This window comes from Aythya ferina (assembly GCF_964211825.1).
Source record: "Aythya ferina genome assembly, chromosome: 8".
NCBI lineage: Eukaryota > Metazoa > Chordata > Aves > Anseriformes > Anatidae > Aythya > Aythya ferina.
In genome coordinates this window covers 29,741,267-29,759,060 of record NC_140304.1, presented here as the reverse complement: position 1 = coordinate 29,759,060, position 17,794 = coordinate 29,741,267, and the positions used below count along the sequence as shown (strand labels likewise).

The window sequence follows — 17,794 nt, the reverse complement described above, 5'->3', positions numbered from 1 at the left end:
TGCTAACTTTATCTCTTTTATAAGAGTTCTGAGTTAAGCTCCATGTGAAACCTGGACAGAGCGTTAGGGCTAAGCACTTCCATCAGTTACTTCACTCAGTTACCACCTGTGAAGTGAATCATCTTCTAGAACTGCTCTGGTAATACTGTGCCACAGCTTTTTGCCCTACAATGGGGAAGGGCTCCAAAAATAAATTTCTGTCAAGTTGGTTAAAACCTAATGCACTCCTTTTCAAAAACTCTGCTATTAAGAGTTTGGATAGCATTCTTTTTGGAAAATATTCCCCAAAAAATCACCACCCTAAAAGATCTGAACTTCACGGCTTCCAGCAGCACTGGGAAAAAAAGAAAGTACAACACCCAAATGGATCAAGTGCCAAGTGAGGTTGCAAGACACCTAAAATGTAACACAGTAATAAATTGCCACTTCTCAGCAACAATAAAAATATCATTACCTTAATTAGTACTATAATGACACTAGACTTGCTGCAGTGCCAGTGTCTTACTGGCTCTGTAAAGCTACAGTTCCAGAGACCGTATTTCATTGCTTAATTCCATAGATTGTATTTAAGAGCAAGAACAAAGCAATTCACGATGAGAAAAATCAAATAAGCAGAATAAAAGACTTGCTCTGCTCTAACATCCATCTGCCCTTCCCTTCCCTATGACTCCTGTCACACTGCTCCTTCCCTTCCCTTCCCCTCACCTCGTCTCCTTCATCTCAGGGCATTTCTGCCGAGCCAAGCTCATTAATGTTTGAAAAGGCTGATCAATACCAAGAGAATGGGCGAACTGTCCATCTGCATATTACCAAGCATATCATGAATATTTAAAAAAACAACCTTAGATCATGGAGCAGGCTGGGGCTTTACTAAGAGCCATAAAATGGCTCACATGTACGCTGCAAAACAAGGTCAGTAATTTACTTTTACCACCAGCACATACAGGCTTGGATCAGAGGGTCCAAGGAGATTTTCCTGTATAGTAAGGTTTATTTCAGTCTGTTTTTATGCTGAATGCCATCCACAAACACATATAATTTATTTTGGCTTTATAACACTGGACAGGCATCACATGTGATAGACGGTCTCCCTCAGAGCGCCATCCACAAACCCAACTGCAACTTCTCTACAATAAATAAAGGAGCTTGTGACTCCAGTGCAAGACAGTGTGTGCCTCTAAATGTATGCATCATCAGGTTCTGAGCAACCTTGTGTCCTCTAAAGAATTGTCTTGTGGCTAGAACATATCACCAGTGAATCAAAAAAACCCTGATGTGAATCCTGAAGGCAGTGGGTACATCCTTCCTCAGAGCTAACAGCACAAAGGAAGAGCTTTCATCCTCTTTTTAACTGTATCACCCTGGCTTTCAGCTCCTCACCTACATAAGGGACGTGAGGCTACAAGAGCCATACCCTAAAAGTGCCTTAAATGCCTAAGGGTGGTTACAAGTTAAACAGTAACGCAGCACCTACAGGATTGGATGTTAAAGGCCAGTGACTGGAAGACTTCGAACTCTCATAACTTGAAGTGCTGCCTACAACACAGATCTCCTTCACTTTCTTTTTCTTCAGATACCTTGGTGACTGTGCAACAGGCAGCCCAAATGTCAGCAGAGGATTGCTCGTAGTGGTCTGGCTGGGGTTCCCAGATTTGGATTGGCTGCTCCGCATGCGCCACCACTGTCCCAAACTTGTCCACCAAAGCCGCACGAACGCTTGCTGTTCCAACATCAATTCCAACGTAGTATTTTACTGAAGTTTGCTTCTTGCTGTGCATTTTTAATAAAACCTGTGAGGAAAAAAGAAACACATAAAAAAGTGTTTGAAAACAGATAAAATGACTATGTACTGAACAGGACAGGAGAGATGCTGTACAAGTGCTTTGTTTGGTATCTTTTTCAGCCAATCTTCATGAGACATTTTTAAATTACTTTGAGTTTTCAAGTCTTGCACTATGTGTACTGTTTTATCTCAAATGTTTGCAGATATGTTGCATGGTGTAGAAGTTCCCGAAAAGGAAAATGTAAATTCACTTGTAAGAACACAAGTGCTATGATAAAATTCATGCACTTACACAATTAAGGAATTGAGTAGTGGCCATACAGTACCATCTCTACATAAAGGGAAGAAGAAAGAAGGAGACAGTAAGCAAAGGAAAAGGTATGGATTCAAACTCAACACTCATCAGGAGCTGGTGCCTTACACAGAAGGGGAAGTTCAATCCAGAGATTCCTGGGTTTTCCTGAATTCTGGCAGATGGGGAAGCTGCTAATAACTTGTCAGTTGGATTCACTTGTGGACAAGACTGGAAGTAACACCAGGGACATGTCATTGCTTTGATGCAAACAAATTATACCCATGAACTGGAAAAAAAAAATAAATAAATAAAAATAAAAAAATAAAGGGAAAAAGGGTTGTGTGCCTGGCTGCACTGAACCCCAAACTGAAGAGGAATGAGGAGCCAGGAGCTGGTGCCTCCCATAGAGCCAACAAACATGACAGTGAGTCAGGCTGAATTCTGCAGAATCTGAAAACGGTTTCCTCCTCCCCCCAAAAGTGGTGTCGTGTTGATAATTAAAATAACTAAGTGACACATCACCTACTTTTGAGCCCTACAAAGGAAAAAAAAAAAAAAAAAAAGAAAAAAAAAGGAGAAATTAACTGCTTAGGTTTTTAAGATCTATCCACCGTGACTCCGCACCATTTTAGACATTCAGAGAATAATTTGCTGAAATTATTTTGTTGAGTTACAGGAGTATCCCTGGAAATCTGTGCCTGCTCTCTCACAACCTACAAGAACAAAGTGAGTTCAAGTTAATCAGTTTAATTATTCATAACAAGTTGCTTGCTTCACTATATTATGCTTAAATAGATGACATTTTATATAGTGACAAATGCACTGTACTTAATTTCTCAGTTTGTCCTTAATTAATAGTTAACATTTACATCTAATCAAGCTGGGAAAATGCTAATTAAGAGCTGATACAACGTATTTCATAGGTCAGACAAGTGCTTACATGAATCTCCTATCAAGCTTCTGAAACATGCAGAACTCAGCTGACACTTAGTCTGACTTCCAGAAAATGAAAGGATCAATTATCATTTGATGAATCCATTTAGAGAGCACCGAAACGGCTCTGTAAAAAAACAGTCCATCTACCCCAAAGAAGTGACCCGGATTACATCTGTGTGTGGAAGATGGGTTGTTTAGGAACATGGGCAGAGGCAGAAAGATTGGAAAAATATTGCTTAGTAGAACAACAGGATATTCGCATTTCAAATTAATCCTGTGCATGATTTTTGGAAATAACTAACTTCAGTGCCAAATTATACCCCAAATGCAATAGCAAGCATTGAAACCCAGAACTCTGAAAGCCCTCTTTCTACCTTTACACAATAACAGCTGATTGTATAGCCATGTAAATTATACTCCATTTTGGAAGCAATGCTTTTTACTTGCTTTACTCCTACAAAACGGGAAAACAGATCTCTATTTTCCTATGAATTATCTTCAGTACAGGTCAAGCTCTATCCTTGGGTGTCAGTTTGAACACAGGGCTGGAACAACCCAAGTGGCTGTTCACATCTATGGCTGGCTTCTAAGCACTGCTGTTGATGGCTACTACAAATCTGTTATCACTGAGGGTTAGAGGTGAAATAAAGAAGAAAAATAAAGATAAAAAAGGCTTTCCCCTGCCTCAGAAAACTCACAACCCATGCACCATCCTGCACAATATTTAAGCAGCATAACAGCTGAATTAGGACAACGTTTCAATTGCAGTTAAAACAGCATAAGCCAATGGCCTTGGCTAACAAAATCTACTCATCCAGCCAGCTTCCCTCCATCCTGTCCCCTTAAGTGGTTCTTGGAAATCTGTTTAGTCTGTGAGTTCTGCAGTCACAATCTGTCCCATACTATCTCTTTGTGCTGCCTAAACCTGTCATTTCATGCTCTGACTGCCATCACTGTGGGCCCAGGACCATTTTTTTTTTTGTCCTTTGGACAGCACTGGCACGAGGGAGCTCTGGTCCCACACTAAAGCTCCTTGGCAGTCCAGTCCAGTCCAAAGCAGCTATCACACAGCTTTCTGTGTGCACTGAGGTAGGCACATGGAAGGGTTGCTAGAGGAATTTGTACACGGTGTTAGTTTTTAATAATACCAGAAACTAGAAAAAAAATCAAAGCTAGAAAGTATAGGGCAGCACTGATGGGAACACTAAGCACTCTCAGCCTTCTGATCCTGCCCAGAAGGTGCAACGCATGCTAATCTTGCTAAAGCAAGGTCATCTGCTCAAGCGATGAGCAATCGGCTAAAAATAATGGTGTGCCATGAGTCTAACACCTAGGAATATTGGCAAGAAAGCTCACTTTATTTTCTTGGCCCTGGCTCTGTGACCTGGTCAGACTAACAAAAGCTAATGCCTCTGTCACGGAGAGGACAATTCTCCCAATATCAGTGATTAATACTGCATCTGTCAGCTGGGGATACTTACAGCACTCTGCCTTTTCCTCTTAGCCCTTGGCTGTAAAAGGAGTTTTAAGACATTCTGCTCAACAGATGATGGTCACTTCTTCATTTTGCACTCAATCTCCTCAAAGCCTAAAGGGCTGGCTGCAGATGCTGCTAGCTGCTTGCAAGAAATCTTACTGTTAGGAAGAAATTGCACAAAGCTGGTCCTGCTACTATCTCATGAATTTCCCTGTTTTTTCCCTAGTTTGGCACTGCCTTTAACTGCTGACTCATAAAAAGAAGAGAATAAACCACAAGTTGCAAAGATTTCTTTTTTTCTTTTCTTTTTTTTTTTTTTTGACATAGGCAAATTTATCTTTCTTACTTTTCACAGAACACCAACAGCAAAAGGAATGCTTTACATCCTGCCTCCTTCTCACACACACAGGATTACTCCAGATTTTCATTTCTCTTCCCTGTATGGCAGCCTTGATTTTAGCTTATTAATGTGTTTTGCTACTTCGAGAACAAATTTAACAGATGTTAGAGAATTAAGCTCATAGTACCTCCTACTCAGCACTTAAAATTACGGCTTTGCATTGGATTCTTCCCACAAACATTTGAAACCTGGAACTCAATCAGTCCATGTAATGTTTACTTTTCTTTTTTCCTTACTAAGCAGCCAGGATGCGCATGTGTGAGGGACTTTGTTTCAATGCTCAAGCAGCACATATCACTCTATGCACATACACTATTTTATTTCTGTAAATTAATGGACAACGAACGAGAATTGTTAAGTGACAGACTTCAAACAAGAAGTACCACAAACCTACTGGAATTGCTTTTTCTCTGAGTAAAAGTCAGCTAGATTTACAAAGCAATACTTTGATAACTCATAGAAAAAGGCTAAAAGTAAACATTAAGCTTTTTTTTCAGGCACAGCAAGCACTCAGTTACCGAAGCAGCTCAAAGTACAGTGTCTCTAAATTAGGATCCGATCTGTTTGCAGAAACATCATTTGATGCCAAGGGTTTTTCTGGAATACCAGCCCCTTGGTATTTCACCTACTTGTCAAGCAGGCCCACAAAAAGCACCGTCATCTCTAGGTCAAAAGTGTCACCAGCCAGGGACTCTGCCTCAAGCTATGAATTGAGAACCTAAGAACTCAGTGGTGAGGTTGGCTGAAAATCTTTAGCTAAAGTACTTTATAGGGAATTCAAAGAGGAATGTTCTCATTTGTTTACAGAATATTCCTTTGGCAAAAGAGGAGGCTCCAAATCAGAAATGAAGCAAAGGAGTGGAGAGCTAGGAGAAGGTCCCAGCACAAACTTGCTGGTTTGGAATCTGGCTACCAGCATCTATTACCACACGCATATAAAATTCTGTTGTGCAATAAAACCTTGGTTTGCATTTTGTGTCTGTCGGATTCTTAGCATGCACATCCTGCAGTCAGTATAATCATAAGAACAGCGAACCAGAAGAAACCAGAAGTCCTAAAGGCCCAGTCAGACAGATCAACTCCTCAAGCACAGTATTCCTAACAAAATACTTGATTTATGGATGATACAATGATATTTATGGACTTCCCAGGTGGTGGAATGTGTGGTGATTACACCACTATCCTTTACACACTTTTTTTCCCCCACTTTCTCAGTTAAACAGGCATCTGGTCTATGACAGCTCCTTCGCCAGACACAACACGAACAGATGATACCTCTCTACACTGCGACAGAGCAGTGAGGGATCTGAGGCAGAGCAAGCAAGAAAAAAGGCCCCTGAAACTTCAACAGAGCTTTGGCTGTCTAGTGCAGAATTAGGGCGTCATGTGGACAAGTTATTATTTGAACTTGCAAACAGAAAGAGAAGGAGAGAGGGAAAAAAAGAGATTTAAAGAGACATCTCCAGCTTAACCATGTTATAGGCCATGACAACAACCGCTAAGCCAGGACAAGAAGCCAAAACTGCCTCCAAGCACTAGAAAAGCAATGGTCTCTTTCTTTGCAAATCACAGCAGGGACAGAATGGCTTTTCAAACAGGCATTTATGATCAAAGGCCTGCAGCATACGATAAATATTTATATGGCCCATTAAATAATAGTCTGTATAAATATTATCCAAAATGTGCACGCTGGAAACCACAGACTTCCCAGTTTATCCTTAAACAAATGTGCTAGTTTTCCCACATAGGCAATGAAAAAAACCGAGGGGTGAAGCGCATTTGCAAAAATATTTCTTTTTGTATGTACAAAAAAAAAAGAAAATCCTTAACATTGTTTACTTTAATTTAAAAGGAATGACTAAATAACCAGTGACTGCTTCATTACAACTGCTAAATCCAGTTTGTCCTGCCTTATTTCATGGTTATCAAATTGCCAGGACATACCTTTCTGTTAAAGCTACAGGACAAGAAGGCTGCACGCTCACAAGCACGCCGGCTGAAGCTCAGCAGAAGTATTTATCAGCTGCAAGGATAGCTTTTGGGCTATCATGAGATTAAACACAAGGAATTAGGAAAGACTGGCACGTCTGCTTTAAACTTTGATCTTTTGGAACGCTGCAGGCTGCCCAGACCCAGAGATCATGGATAAACAGTATGTCTTTAGTAGTGCAGCTGTGCTTTTCTGTGGATTACCAGGAAAAGATTAACAGGCTCAAATTAGGCTTCATAATCTTAGTGTGAAAAGATGTAAATACTTAAAAAAAAAAAAAAAAAAAAAAAGTTGTTTGCCAGTTGTAAAAGAAGATAAAATGAAAGAAGTGTTTTTGACATTATATAGGAAATTCAGCATTTTGTTGCCTTTCTAGGGTTCCAGTAAACTACCAGAACTGCTGGTAGAAGACTGGCAATCTTTTCTTGAAGAGAGTGAGCTCCTTTTCCTCTTCCAGGATCTTTAATTCCTGTTTCAATGTGAACAAAGAAGGTGCATATCTGTGGGAGAGTGGGTGCACACGGGGAATTCTCCTGCTGTGTTGAAGGCCAGTACTAATATAGAATAATACCCTAAAATGCCCAAGGGACTGTGCTATAACTACCCACAAACACTTATTTTTCAGCCATCCACCAGCAAACAAAACAAAAACAATGAATAAAAGCACACCTCCCCTCCCCTTGCTCTTCCCCAAACAGAAACACCTACATGCAGGAGATCTCCGAGACTTTGGAATGTGAGCGCTGTGCTAGCAACAACAGAGCTGCAATCAAGGAAAAGCAAGCTGCAGAAAGTCTGCTCATCGCCGTCTTCTTCCTTAAAAAACAAACATTCTCCATCAAATATCCATTCTGTGGTAAATTCTGTGAGGCTGCCTCATATCGTAAAAAAGAAGAAACAGATGAACATAGTGGGAAAAGGTCTAAAATCACGGACCCAGCACCTGGTCCCATCATACCCAGATTGTTCCTCCAAACCTTCCCAATCGCCCCCCTACCCCAACACTGTAACATCGCCTCAATAAATCCTATCACAGGACTGAAAATATTCTACTTTCTAGTACCTCCTTTTTTGTCCTGTATAAATAATTCACTATGTACTAATCTGCTGTAATGTCTCTCCTATCCTTTTTGTCTTTTTCCCCTCTGTGTTCAGGACAAAACCATTACTTCATCACCACCTTCTGCCCTTTAATTTCACCGTTTGTATTTTAAATACTTTCAGGCCAAACTACTTCCACCTCCTCTGACAAAAGGCACAACGCATCCTGCTCCGTCCTCGTGTAACTGATTTCCAGCTGGAAACACACAACACCAAACCAAGTCACTTGAAACAACAAAAAAGTAACACTGACAGGGAAGTAAAAATGACTAAGCAAACCATTCTAAGAAATGAGATCCAAAATTTGTTTATTTTCAGTTTCTTCTGCCTACGTAGATCTCTCGTGAACAGCAGAACGATGTCAGCATGACCACTGTCAACAAATACCAAGCTCATTAGTGCACAACAGAGTTGTTTTTCTCTAGAATCTGCTCTGTTACAGATTGGTGCTAAAATAGAGAACTGTGCTCTCCTCCCAGCCCCTCTCTCGAACTCAGGCTGGAAGATACAGTCCCTACCACTAATCAAGTGAGAGCAACAGCGTTTTCTGAGCCCTGATTACAGCAGCACACGGCTGCAGGGGTCGGCTGAAAGGCCCGACCAGAGCAGCATCCCGCCGCAAGGAGCAGAAGCCACAAGAAAAGCACACGCCTGCCCTTCTTGTACGCTGATCCTTCCCCCAGGACAACCTCTCAGCCTCCAGCTATCTGCAGTAGAGGCGCTGGCCGAGCCAGAAATTTTATCTTGAGGATTAACAGACCTTGAAGGCTTTTTCCTCTATAAATTTATTTGTGCTCTTTTGGAATCCCGGGAAGCTCTTGCAACTGCAGAATACCGTGGTAATGAGTTATAAAGCTCCATGTCAACAATGCTAGAAAATGTCCTTTCAGATGTTTGGAGCAAGCCAGTTCAGAAACCTGCTGGCTTTGTTTGATGTGCCCAACTTCCTGAGTTACACAAAGCAGTCGTTTCATATCTACCTGCTCAATGCAGCCACGACACCATCAGCACCCCGAATTGCCCCCAAAAGGCTTGCTGCTATCTACAGACCATGGGTGATGAGCGAAACCCAGGTGTAAGGTGGTCAGATCCACCAAAATACGTATTTCTGCTCTCTGACCAGATGGCTTGGTCACGGATGTGTCAGTAAGTACCACAAGATGATAGTAATAGCTAATAAATAGCACCTAACGAGCCCCAGGCAGCTTTGGGCACGCCGAGGTACTGCTCACATACGCTCACCAAAGGCAAATAACGTGTTGGTGGTCACTGAGAGGAGCAGAGAGGTGTTGCTCGGGGGCATGGAGGCACCTCTGAAAGGTCAGGGATTTCAACCTGCAGGCAATGCCCAGCGCGTTGGCCCTCACAGGGTGTCAAACAGAGGAATCCAGGAGCTCCTCCCAGCTGTGTGCTTGGAGAAGACCGAAGGCTCTCCCTGGTTTTCTCTGAAGGGGGAGCGAGGCATCACACAGCTGCAGTGCACCCCGAGAGGCTCTCTGCTGCAACCATCAGGAGAACACACAGTCAGAGGCGCTCTGTGAGGCCAAACACAGACTGGTTCTCCCTCAGTAAGACTTTCCAACCTGACAGTGTAAAGCTGGGCTGCTCCATTTCTTCCCAAGCCTGCAAATACAGCTCACATAAAAGGCGAGTTCGGCTCCCTCTCTGCTCCACTGCCTAACACCAGCACAGCAGGAAACAGCTGCAGGCAGGAGCTCTCAGAGAAAGGGAAGGCTGAGCAAAGGGCCACAGGAACACGCAAAACGGAGACGAGGACTGCAGGCACAAGCTGCTGGGGAAATCCAACAGCTTCAGTTCTCTCCGGGGATATCTTGGTCCTGCTTTGACGGGACCACAACTTCCAAAGCCGGGTGTGATCCTGAAACCACTGGAGTCAGTGGCAAAACTGCCACCCACATCAGTAGTTCAGGATTAGACTCCTGATACTTGCAAATGTTGCAGGTGCACTCTCAAGTCTGCAGGATTTTGAACGCCTGCCATAATCTACATCTTGTCAAGCAGAGGAAATGTTGATCACTCTACACCAAGACACAATTCCCACGCAGGAAAACCTAAGGAATTAAGAGAGTACACTGCTGCACCCTTTCTCCTCCACACCCTGAAAACATTAATGGATACAATACACACACACCAACCTATTTAGATCCATACTCTCCTTGACGCTGCACTTGCATGCGCCCCTAAAGGCTGCTCTAATGATCTGGCAATCCAGCGTGTCCCAGATGACACAGCACAATGCTCGAAGCTCTGAAAGAAGCCATCCTTCTTTACACTGACTGTGAGGGGAAAAAAATACAATCTGATTATTACATAAATTGTAGCTGTAACAGCTTCATGACTAACTGAGAAGAGGTACGGGGCTCCACAACAACTTATCGATCCCAGTGGTTGATCCTTTTCAATGTAATGTGAAGGAAGATCTTTCTATTCTTATCTTCTTCTTTCTATTCATATCTATCTGTCACTCTAACCTAACCCTCTCTGGACAGGTAAAACAGGGTCAGTTCATTGGCTGTAAAATAGGCACATTCCTGTACTATAATGTTTGTATTTTTTATTCTCTTCTATGTTAAAACAGAAACATAGAGAAAAAATTAAGTAGGAAATGCACCCCTAGCATAATAATGTTAATACGAGAAAAAAAAAATGCTTAAAATTTAAAATATAGTACAGAATATAATGCAATTTGAAAGGCATGAACAGCTCATATAACCACACACACACGAGGTTTAAACTGCATTAATGGAGCAAACCAGCCTTGGTATCAGGAGCTTCAGAGCCGGGTACATAAGCTTACCTGGAATCCTGCAGAAGCCATTATTGCTACTGCAGATATCGAGTTAGTCAGCTTGAGGTTAGTGCTGATACTCGAGCTTTAATCACATTTGTAGTGCCCAGCGCTACATCAAGGATGAACTTGGCCCTAGCCACGCGATTACGTATCGGTAGATCAGTACAAAAATAATTTGTTCCGAGTTCATAGAGTTATGAAATGACAAAACATCAAAATTAGCATTTTGGCTGAAATCCACTGCCTTTCCCATCAAGGCTTACACATTTAAGCAACATCTGAACCAACTGTCTATAATTACTCCTGGCAGATACTGGAACACTTAGGCCAGTAGTAGATGCAATAGTGAAATCAATTTTTAACGACATGCTGTAAACCACTTCTATCAAGATGCTCAGCCCAGAAGCAAACATGTCTGTAAGCTGAATCCTGAGTCTACTCTACAGTATTTGTTCACTCTTGCATGGGAAGAGCATGGACTGACAACCCTACGTAATCTGTCATTTTAAAATTAAACATTTATTTGGTCTACAATACTAAAATTACTAGCCTTGAAGTTCCTGTCACAACCACTTACAAGCAAATGAGGCTAGGCTAAAAGAAACAAATTCTGCACATAAATCAGATATCTAGATACATCTGCCATACAAGGGTAACACATCTACAACCTTTTTTTTTTCTTTCTTTCTAAAGAATCACATCTGTTCATCTCAAAATAGTGACTTATCTTCCTTCTTCCCACATACAGAGTTTTGGGGGAGTGAGGGTGTTTTTGTTTTCTTTTTATAAATGCAAAATCTGCTTTCTTAATGATCCTATCAGTCCCATAATTTCCAACTCCCACAAAGACACGCCTAAATGGGTATCAGGCCAAACCTTCTCTGTAAGTTTCCTTTGGTGACTTTCTCAAAACATCCCAGAAGCCACCAGCTTGTAAACCTGCTTACCTCAAACAGCTGAGGGTCACACATTTTCCAATTTTATTTTATGAACGGTCTCAGTACTTTTTCTTTCACAAGTGGAAATGCAGAGGGCAACCAGTAGGAAGCTCAAGACACCGATCTGAAGGCATTAACAAGAGCCAAAAAATAGACAATGCTAGGCAGAGATTTCCCTCTGAAAATGAAACTCTGAAACACATTTCTACTGAGACTGTGCCACTAGTGTTGGTTTTGCATACCAGAAACTTCACTATTCCAGTACAAGGGAAAAATTTCAACATGGGTGATTAGAAAAACACAAGATACAAACCAGGACCAGAGGAGAGCTATTCTGATCCTCTCCTGCAAACCTACTGGTTCTCAGGTAGCACAGCTGCCTCTAACAGAAACAAAAGAAGGCTTAAATGAGAGATTATGGGAAGACAGAAGACAGACTTACTGAGGAAATTAAAAGAAACAAAATGTATGAGAACACTTATTTTGGATGATTCAAAAGAATTAACATTTTTAGATAACTTACGTGTATCCCTGTAGGAAACACACAACAGAGCAAAAAAAGTTGCTAAGAATACACACAAAAACTTTCCAGCCTAATCCTAGTTTATTTAGTCTCTCCTGACACTATAAATTAGTTTCTACCCCAATTCTTACAGCTGGGAACAGCTGAACCTTCAAGAATCCAATCCCCCCTGCTTTCCGCTTCCATCCTCCTATTCCCGTCACCCCTTCCAAGAGGAAAAAAAAAAAAAGACAACTTTTTTGCCATATCCCAGCATAGAATCATGTAGAAAAGTGGGTTATTAATATTTAAGACACTTTAAATTACAGTACATTTCAGTACTGTATTTCAATACATTTAGAAACAAGTTAATTTCAATAAATTAAGCAGACGGTCTTCGAGGATAAGGGAATACATGAGGATAAAAAACGAGAAGACCACCTCCGCGTAACGTGTGTTTACTACTTTCCCAGCTCCTCTGAGGAAAGAGAGCCCTCTCCTCTCCTTCCCTGACACTTGTTTCTTAAGTGTTCTCCAGAGAAGAAGCACTGTTGCTAAATTTATTAAACTATCTGTCAAATCACAGGCACCTCAAGAGAGAATCCGCAAGGTCACCGGTTCCTGGCTGGTGCCGGGCACGTCACTCGTGAGGCATGCAGCACGAGTAAACTCCATCAGGTTACTGGGGTGGGCGCCCTGCCAGCTCCCCAGCTTTACGAGAATACCAGGACAAGTGTCCAGAGAGGTGACACAAAGGAGCCGGCCCTGCAAAGGTGTGAGAAAGCAGAGCTGCGAGAGGAGAAACGAGGCAGAAGGGGAAGCAAGCAGCAACAGGACGCCGGTGGCGGCAATGGGATAGTGGGAACACAATCCTAGAAACCACCACCTTCATTAAGGGCAAGAAATATTTAAGGAGAACTCCCTGGGATCTGGAGGATTAAGCAAGCACCGAGTGATGCACGTGTCCCATGTGCCTATGCCAGGTCACTTGGGCACTGCCATCTGAAGCAGGTGAAGGAGCGAGGGGCTGGCGGCACAGGAAATGGTGCCTCCTGCTGCAGGGCTGTGAGAGGAGAACTGACCGGAGGCGACACGAGGGCCCCAAGAGCCCTCCGGTGCCTCCTCGCCCAGTGTTTGGCACCCCAATCCTGCCACAGCCTGTCAGCACCGAGGGGCTGCGAGGGGCAGGCCAATTCTCATTAATTTAGGTTTTACATACACGCTGTGCTTCTGAGAAACGTCAGGAAAAGCAGAGCTGGGGAAGCCGGGCAGGGAGACCAGCACGTAAATCCTATAACGCCCCCATAGGTACGCAATAACCCCACAAACGTTATATAAAACTGCGTTATAGCACGCTTTAAATGATCAGCCAACGCGGGCCGGGGGCGCAGCGAAGGGAGCTCCCGTGGCACAAGCCGCAGGGCGGCCCCAGCTTGAAAGAAAATTAAAAAAAATAAATAAATAAAATAAACAACCCGCGGCTCTCCAGAGAGGCCGGGCCCCGACCATTAATGGCCGCCGCCCCGGGGGCGGGCAGGGGCAGGGGCACCGCGCCCGGCTCGTCCCCGTAGGGCCGGGCCCCGACCGCCGCCCGCTGCCGGGCAGGGGCCGCCCCGCAGCCCCCGCAGCCCCCGGCCCCGGGCAGGGCGGGCAGGGAAGGGGCGGCGGCCCCGGCCTCCCCCGCTCGGCTTCGGGGGCCGCGGCTGCTTCGTGCGGGGGCCCCTGCGCCGAGCTCGGCCCCGGCCATTTCACGAAGCTCCGGCGTGTGCGAGGCCGCCCGTGCCCTGTGAGGAATTCGGCCCGTACCAGCGCTCCTGCCTCGGAAAGGAAGCCGTGCTTCTCTTTTCTTTCCAAGCGAATAAAGCACCAGCAGGGGAGGGGTTTGGCTGTCGTTGGTTTGTTAAAGGGGATTTGCTGGATCTCAGCTGCAGCCCCAGTGCCCTACAGGACTGCAGAGACGTATAGGAGGGTGCTGGAGGGTTTCGCTTTAGCAGCTGTGCTGAGAGCCAGGGGAAGAGTAAACACGAGGAAGCAAACCGAAGGTTATGCCTGAAATGAGCATTCCCCAACTTGACCGTAAATACATAATCACTTGTAAAACAGATAAAGCAGGACGGTGAGGTGCGAGCCAGATTTTCTGCGTGGGGTTGCTCCGTTTGAGAGTTTTACCTAAAAAGTTGTTTTAAAAATCCCAGATGTGAGGAATAAACCCTGAGTTTATGTGAGGTTTGCACAAAAAGGGGGACAGGATCAGGCCCTGACACCTTCCTCCATCACCCACCTCAGGAGAGTGGATGGAAACCTTCACGCTGCCGTGTCGAAGCCCGTCTGAAGAGGCCCCAGAGGGCCACCAAGGGTTTCTCCACATACCCTCCTCATCTTCCACGTCAGGAAATCTTTGAACAAAAATCTCTTTTGAAACGTTTCCAGAATTTTCCCACTTCGGCCCAGGCAGAAATACTGTGAGGGCAACCTTGCTCAGGGAAAGATGAGTGTTGTCTCGTGGTCAGAGCTCAGGGTTAGCGGTCAGGGGCTGTGGGTTCTCATTCCAGCTTGGCCACTGAATCATTTTGAACCCTTCGCTAGTCACTTCGTATTAGTACCAGTTAGTAATTTTCCGTCGGAATGATTTTCTGACAGAAAGCAGCACTTTACAAAACTGGAACCTCTGTGAAAATTGACTTTCCGTTGGGGATACCTTGCATCTAGGCAGAGAGGGAAAGGACATTAGACCTAAACTGAAATATTCATCGCTTCCTTGTGTTAGTCCAAATGTTTTGCTTTTGAATAGATTGTTTAAAAACAAATACCACCCTCCTGGCTGTAACTCCGAGTCAGCTCACTGCGCCGTGGGAGTTTGTGCTCTCATGCTCTGCTTCGCGCCCCAGGAGGTCTGCACCTCCTGTAGCGGGATGCAAATGTCTCTGTCCTGAGCTGTGCACATCACGGTCTGAGTCAGACCAGTCCCGGCATGCGGGACCTGGCCCTTGGGAAAAATTAGCAGCAGCAAGGACTGGTCTGACTGGGGGAGTGGGCCACGCAGAGAAAGTATAAAGTGCATGGACACAAGCTGTTTCACGTTAGTTCAGTGATCCAAAACGAAGTGCTGTGACTGTGGATATACCAAAATGTTTTGTGCAACTGAGAAGCAGTAAAATGAAACCGGGGAAAAGGACACAAGTGTTCCTCTACCATCCCTGACAGTCAAATCCTGTAAACTCTTCCATAAACACACTGAGCTCCAGTTTATAGTTCTGGCTTTTCACCCCCCAACTATCTTCCTTCTTTACTGTTTTGTTCCAGAATCCCATTCCTCTGTTCATTAAAAATATTTTTTGTGATTTCTGTGTATTCATAGCTGGCTGACACTTTCTTTTAATATAAATAACACTTGTTCTCCTCCTACAGTGTATTTATACACACCGCTTAAATCCCTTCTTAGCCCTTGTTTTGCGAAGTTATGTATTAACCATTTACATTTTCTTTCATAGCAGCAAGGTTTGGACTACCTAATAATCTTTCTCTGCACTTGTTTCAGTCAGAATTTGTATTTTCTAAACATGAGTGATCACAGCCCAACATCACATATAATGTTCAAAGTGATGTCTTGCTGGTGACTTGCACAGTGGCAATAATAATTTCCTATGCATGCTTTTAGTTACAGACAGGGATCAACACTGCCTTTTTTACATCTATATCACACTAGTATCTCAGTTTATCCAGGTCTTTTTCATCTCCAATTTATAGGGAAAAAATATATATGGGGGAAAAAAAAAAAAATATATATATTTTTGAAATACATAACATTCCCTTAATACATTTCTACTTTCATTACACTTCTCTTGCCCTCGCATGGTTTCATTCCAAGTGGGGTGACAAATGAAAATATTTTCAAGAACAGTTACAGGACCTCCACTCACCAAAAATCAGTCCTGGAAATGCTATTTTTTAAATGAAAGAATCAAACACCCCCATGACCATATGAGACTTAATCCATTACTCCTCTGAAATATTCCGAAAGCTAAGGGTTAAGAGGTGTTATATTAGTGCAGAATAATGATGATTAATTTTTGTTTCATATCAAATGCAGGAAGAGTAGATATGTGTGCAGAGTATCTCCTACAACTTCAAAATCTATGTGTAAATCTGAAAATGTGATGTGGGTTTACGTACCTTAAGTGAAGCACAAGACCATTGTAGTTTTGCTTCAGTTATTACTGCTTTATACAATCTTCCCAGATTTTGGACAGAGTCACTTAAAATGTATCCTTTTACCTTTTCATTTGAGAGTAACTAATGAAAATTCCCTTTTAAATGTGCTTTCTGTGAGACAGGAATGTTCTTTTTTTCGTGATTACCCAAAGCCCGTATTTCAAGCTACAGCTTCAGGTAGCGTAAATCAGCCTTGCTCTGATATGGCCTGCAGTCCTCTCAACCAGCATTGCAGAACAATTTAGTGTTTATAGATGACAGTTGGCATCTTTGAAATATTCTCTTTTACAGAACTAGACTAGATGTGACACTTGCTGGAGAAGAAATCTTGCATAAATCTGTCTGAAAAGACTCACTTAATCATATTACTTCACTAGCAGTGGTAACCTTTGGAGGCCAAAGTCCAGACAGGTTGAGAAATGGCACATGAGTACATAAAGGTGACAATTCCATTAACTGCAATCAAAGAGGGAGGTGAATGGTGAGATAAAGACAAATGACTTACTCTACAAAGAAAAGAAAATATGTGTGTGAAGGGGAAAGATACAGAACGAATGTTTTCCAGCCTTGTCAAGGAAATAAAGATCCAGTCCCACTCCATTGGGATCAACACAAAAACATCTCTCTGCCTCCCCGAATGCAGGATTTGGCCCAGGATCCCAGCCTGCTGGAGAGTGTTAGTGCAGCCTGTCATGTCAGGAGCACACGTGCACAAGTGAGATGTCCCAGGAGAAAACTATACGCAGAAAGCCTTACTGAATTGCCCACCAAAGCCGTGCTGGAAATGCTAACGCTAGACTAGTTTTGAAGTCAACAAAATCTTTTGCAAAAATAAGTGGGAAGAACGTTGGCATTTCCGAATGATTCAGAATTCTCAAGTGTTCCAGCCACAATCTTTCAGTCCAACTGAGTGCACCCCAGAGGATGAACAGGAACTGGTTTGGGAGTTTCTTTTGGGCCCCAAATCAGAAAGCGTGGGTACGTGTTGATAACTGAAACTAACGCCACAAGAAAATAAAAGTTCTTAGGCCAGTTCAGTGCCAAATTTCAGCACAGATGAAAGAGAGATTGGTGGGATGTATCCTCATCCCATATCCGTCACTGAGGTCAAACATGGCATAGACAGCACTGCTAAGACAAGTTCACATTACCCAAGTTTTTTTAGAGGAGGAGGGACCTTAAAGGGAGTACCATGCTGGCTACAGAGTTGCTTTGCTACACTGGAAATAAAGCCCCAAGCAGATCTATCTGTTATCTTGTAAATCTTTCTAAATTTATGTCAAAAAGGAAAAAATATAAAATCCAGCTATATATATAATTACTTTCTCTTTTTCAATTTTCGCACTTA

The 17,794-nt window shown here is 43.1% G+C and overlaps 1 protein-coding gene across 18 annotated transcripts in view; it reads right to left on the bottom strand.

The window, feature by feature from the left end:
• Positions 1-17,794, bottom strand: part of FGGY (FGGY carbohydrate kinase domain containing) — a 297,390-nt gene that overhangs the window by 124,144 nt on the left and 155,452 nt on the right. For 5 of the 18 annotated variants that reach the window (XR_014695699.1, XR_014695700.1, XR_014695701.1 and 2 more), the window contains exons 1-2: positions 14,041-14,248; positions 1,578-1,790 (exon numbers count right to left, since the gene is read on the bottom strand). Coding sequence is in view for 14 of the 18 variants with exons in the window: in XM_084528556.1 (XP_084384682.1) it covers positions 1,578-1,778 (201 nt within the window). In the remaining 4 variants the exon portion in view is untranslated. Of the gene's footprint in view, positions 1-1,577; positions 1,791-2,075; positions 2,087-2,204; positions 2,224-6,835; positions 7,017-7,589; positions 7,698-10,138; positions 10,280-12,045; positions 12,115-12,824; positions 13,673-13,709; positions 13,760-14,040; positions 14,249-14,515; positions 14,559-17,794 lie in introns of those variants that run through there. The other 13 variants (XM_084528570.1, XM_084528569.1, XM_084528557.1 and 10 more) reach the window with 10 other exon arrangements.